This window comes from Capsicum annuum, chromosome 12 (assembly GCF_002878395.1).
Source record: "Capsicum annuum cultivar UCD-10X-F1 chromosome 12, UCD10Xv1.1, whole genome shotgun sequence".
In the NCBI taxonomy this organism is placed as follows: domain Eukaryota; kingdom Viridiplantae; phylum Streptophyta; class Magnoliopsida; order Solanales; family Solanaceae; genus Capsicum; species Capsicum annuum.
The window spans coordinates 57,567,809-57,573,114 of NC_061122.1; the positions used below are offsets into that span (position 1 = coordinate 57,567,809).

The 5,306-nt window shown below is 38.1% G+C and overlaps 1 protein-coding gene across 1 annotated transcript; it reads right to left on the bottom strand.

The window, feature by feature from the left end:
- Positions 1 to 266: 266 nt before the first annotated feature.
- Positions 267 to 5,023, bottom strand: LOC124889613. Its single transcript, XM_047401581.1, has 2 exons — positions 4,636 to 5,023; positions 267 to 505 (listed from the first exon to the last, which is right to left on the bottom strand). The coding sequence occupies exons 1-2, from the start codon at positions 5,021 to 5,023 to the stop codon at positions 267 to 269; spliced, it is 627 nt and encodes a 208-aa protein (XP_047257537.1).
- Between the last annotated feature and the right edge of the window lie 283 nt (positions 5,024 to 5,306).

Below are 5,306 nucleotides of genomic sequence, written 5' to 3' on the forward strand. Positions count from 1 at the left end.
TTCTCTAGATCAATATACACCATGTGCAAGTCCTTCTTTCTCTCTCGAAACTGCTTCACTAATCTCCTTACAAGGTGAATAGCCTTAGTGGCCGAGCGACCAGGCATGAAACCAAATTGATTCTCAAAGATTGTCACGATCCTTTTTATCCTCAACTCTACCACCCTTTCCTAAACCTTTATAGTATGATTCAACAACTTAATACCTCTATAATTGTTACAACTCTGAATGTCTCCCTTGTTCTTATACACTGGAATCATCGTGCTTCACCTCCATGCTTCAAGCATCTTAGCAGCTCTAAAAATAATGTTAAATAGCCTTGTTAACCACTTCAGACCTACCCCGCTAGTGCTCTTCCAAAAGTCTACTGAAATCTCGTCTGGCCTCGCCGCCCTACCCCGCCGCATCCTGCGAATAGATCCCTTGACCTCTTCAACCTTGATATGCCTACAATAACTATAATCACGACCCTCCTCAGATATCTCCAAGTCTCTTAACACAGAACCTTTGTCCCCCTCGTCGTTTAAAACTTTATGAAAATAGGACTGCCACCTCTCCCTAATGAGGGCATCCTCAACCAACACTATACCATCCTCTCCTTTGATACACTTCACTTGGTCAAGGTTATGAGCCCTCCACTCCTTGGCCTTGTGTAATACCCTGAGAATCCCAACCGATAGTAGAACTATGATTCAAGCTCATGAAATATAAATCTTAGTTATTTGGTAGTTTTGTGATCAATTTTGATGTGTATTAAGGCCTTAAATACGTCCTAGCTATTAGACGAATTAAAACATCCCTTACCGATTGAATTCTTGAGAAGAGCATTACCATAGTCAACTTCAAATGATTATATCTCCCATTATACAAAAAAATTTTGAGACTATGACCTACCAACAGATATATAATTGAATTATCTTTCCAACAATACTAATTTCGCCAAAATACAATATCGGAATAAGAAGTTATGGCCATTTTACTGAGAGCTATCCGAGCTGTCCAAGAGTGACGGACAAACTGACGGACCATCAAGTCAGTGACGACCCGTCACTTTGGCCGTCAAAACTGAAGCATTAAGGCTCTTTTATGGACCAAAAGTGACAGTGGGAGTTATGGTCCATTGCTCTAACCGTCAGATTTGTCTGAGACAACGCTGAAACACTATTTTAAAGAGATTTTTGGGTCATTTTTCACCCTATTTAACACCCAATCACCCCAAATCAAGGAACATAACTTCTCATTCATCCAAAACATTAAATTAGGATTTATTTATAAGATTAAAACCCTTATTTCTTCTTCAAGAAAAATCAAGAGAGATCAAGAAAAGTCAAGAAATCAAGAATCTCTCCAAGAACCTTCAAGAAAAAAGTTTCCCCAAGGTATGTAGATGTTGATTCTTGGGTTCCGTTCATCCAAAAAGCTCAAGAACCCTTTTTAAAATATAAAGATTTTATGTTTGTGAGATTCCATGATTTGTATGAGCTGTTAATTATTTGTATGATTTGTTAATGATTTGTATGAGTTGAAATTGATGTTACATGTGTTGTTAAGTTTTGATTCATGTTTGTTTACAAGATTCATGAGTTTTGACCCTATTAGGTGGAATCCATGTGATATTTGTGATGAATTATCCTTATGTTGCTTTCTATGTGATGTATTCATGATATTTGGGTGTAGAAATGGTTGAATGAGCAGAGCATGTCCCCCATAGGTTTGATGAAAATCTTAGGTGAAACATAAAGGATATTATAGTATATTGAATAGGAAATCCCAAAGTATGAGCTAGTCTATGCATGCCTAGTGTTTGATAAAATGCCCAAGTGGATAAATTATTCCATGATAGTAGGAAATCCCCAAATATGTGTAGACCCGTGTATGACTAGTGTTTGTTGAAGGCCTTTAGTGAACAAGTGAAGATGTGATAGTAGTAAATTCCTCAATTATGTGCTCTTTGATGTATGCTAAGTTTTTAATACATGACAAGTGGTTAGCAAGTAAGTTGTGACATGATAGTATGAAGTTTCCCCAAATCATGTGATGTCCAAATACATGTCAAGGTTGATTTAGGTGTGAAGTACTTGAGGTAAGACCTTGTTGAAGGAAGTATAATCTAGTAACCTGTTGTTCCTACGCTAGTATAAGTTGATGATTCCTAAATGCTTGAAATGACCCTTTAATAATTGTGATGATGAATAAATAATGGTGAACCCTAAATGTTTGAAGTGATGTCTTAATGATTATGCGGATGAATGTATGTTATGATTCCTGATTGTGTAAAGAGACTCCTCTATGATTGTGATAATGAATGATTATGGTCGTGATGATGAAAGAATAATTATGCTTTACTTTTATGTTATCGAGTCCTGGAGGTATTTATACCCGACAATAGAGCTGTTGTCTAGACCCTGTGTCAGTTTCTCGATAATTCCAATCGAGCCATGATTCTCAGAACTCAGTAAATTATAGAACTCTGTATCCTCAGACAGTTGCAGAACTTAAGAAAGCTCAGTAATCTCAGTTATCTTTGTAATCTCTGTATCTCTAGTGATCTAGCCTCAATCTTGTAATGAGTTTAGATCTAATAGTATTCAAGTGATTCAATTCTAATCTTAGAAGCGAAACGATTAATTTATTCAAGCTATGTATCGTCAGTCAGATACCATGATTCAATACCATTTCTGCCAGATATGGAATTAAGTGATTTCAGCTTATTCATTCTTATCCTTTAAAAAACATGATCAGTATTAGATTCAGTTCAGTTGCTTTCAGTTAATAATTTAGTTCAGAGTCTTTCAGTTGGGAGTAGAAACTAGCACCGAGCGAAGTAAGGGATGGAAACTCCTCCGTCAGCGAGAGAGAGAGGCCGGAGACGTTAGTAGCAATCCCCAAACTCCAAAACTGCATAGACAGCGCAGGATACAGAAGTCACCGCCAGAAAAGGTTGTCACCTCCAGAGAGAGAGTATTTGACTATTATATTACCTTAGGTCGACTGCCAGGTAGGGTCATTTGTCAGAGAGGATTGACCAGAGAGAGGTCTTTACCAGTGGTAGGTTGGGGCATATCAGTTAAGTAACTACTTCTCACAGTTTTAGTTTCAGTATTAATCTTCAGAAATCAGGACTATCAGATACAGTCATCTCTCATTATAAGGAACTTAGATAGTTCCATTAATTCATGGACCATCCCGACAGATAGGCTTGGTCATGTATACAGTTATTTGATATCATATTCAGATATATGCTGCCAGACAGGCTTGATTCACAGTCTCAGATTCTATTGAGTATCTTTGTTGCCAGATTCAGATATAATCATATTTTTTTTCATTGATAATAGTTTCTGAATATCATCCATTAGAAAGATTGATCTCTAATCCTGTCAGTTGAAAGCAGTAAAGTTCAGAATTCAGTCCTTGATGTAAGTACATCCAGATCCTCAGTTCTCAATATCAGATGAGTCAGTGATTCAGTATCTCAGTGTCAGTAGTGAGTTTAGTCTACAGTAAAGTGGTTTCCGAGTTTCAGTACCTAGAGTTGTGATGATTGTGTTTATGGTCTATGCATTCATGTATGTGTTCTCGTGTGACATTTTCATGATCATTCAGTTTAGATATTGTGTATGCATGAGCCTTTGCATTTAGCCTTACCTCTTCTACATAGTCAGTACATTCCTGTACTGACGCATTTGCGCTATGGTGTTTTATTTGGCACCATAGGTTCAGAGGCACAGGACCCAGAGTTTCCTCAGCAGTTCAGTCCCAGTCAGCAACAGTAGTCATAGCAATAAGTCCTCTTCTTTTGAGGAAGAGTTTCAGTTTACTATTATTTGCATCAAATTTTTGTTATTTTCAGTTGACAGAGTTAGTTGGGTACTTGTCCCATCAACTCCACAGTTTATATAGTTTAGAGGCTTTTTAAACAGATGACGGATGTATTAGTATTCAGTTTTTAGTTTTGAGTATGTATAGATGTGTTGAACCTTATGGCCAGTTTTCGTATTTATTTCATATATTATGTAGTGTACAGGTACAGATATCAGTAAAAGGTTAGCTTGTGGTCCTTCGAGTCCATAAGCACCGTATGACATCTCGGGATAGGATCTCGGGGCGTTACACCTTGGCCATCCTATACAACTTCTTATCTCCGCCTTTCTCCTCTAAAGCAGCATACAAACTCTCAAAAGCTGTTGTCTTAGCCGCCGTAACCGCTAACTTAGCCTTTCTTCTAGCAACCTTATACTCATCTTTATTCTTCTATCTTTTCTCATCTTCCTTGCTCCCAACCGACTTAGAATAAGCCTCCTTCTTAGACTCCACCTTTTTCTTGACCTCTTCGTTTCACCACCAATTTCCTCGATATTTGCCAGATCGACCTCTCGAGACACCCAACACCTCTCTAGCGGTCTCCCTAATGCAACTGGAAGTTATCTCCCACATATTATCCACCCCCCTCTACTCTCCCAAGCCTCCTACTCTTTAATTTCTCCTCCATCTCCAAAGCACTAGCCAAAGTCAGGCTCCCCCACTTAATCTTGGGTCGCGCCTCCCTACTTCTCTTCTTTTTGACCTTAGTGATAACCAAGTCCATCACCAACAACCTATGTTGAGTCGAGATATTCTCGCTAGGTATGACTTTACAGTCTTTACATAGCGCTTTATCCCCTTTTCTAAGGAGCAAAAATTCTATCTGAGTCTTGGCCACTGAACTATAAAATGTAATAAGGTGATCCTCCTTCTTCGAAAAGCTCAAATTTTCTATCCACAACCCAAAAGCCCTAAAAAAATCCATCAGAGAAGTTCCTCCTTCATTCCGCTCACCAAAAATGAAACCGCCATGCACATCATCATACCTTCTCGGTAAAGACCCAATATACCCATTGAAATCCCCTCCCACGAAAAGTTTTTCAGTGCTCGGGATGTTCCTCACCACCTCATCTAAAACCTCCCAGAATTCCTTTTTCTCCTCTTCGTCCAAACCTACTTGCGAGGCATAGGCACTAATAATGTTCACCATAGACCCTCCCATGACTAACTTAATAGACATCAGTCTATCACTAACTCTCTTTACCTCTACCACCTTCTCCCTAAGATCTTCATCTACTAAGATACCTACCCCATTTCTATGCCTCACTTCATTCGACAGTGATATGCTTATTTCTTTTAATTTTTTGATCGAAAATTTCCAACTGAAAGAGAAACAGGAGAAATTATAGGAGAGAATTTATTATCAATACCAAAGTAAAAGGGAAAAGTAGAAGTAGGGCGTATGCATGTTTTTTGCAAATTTTGATCTAAATATTATTTATATA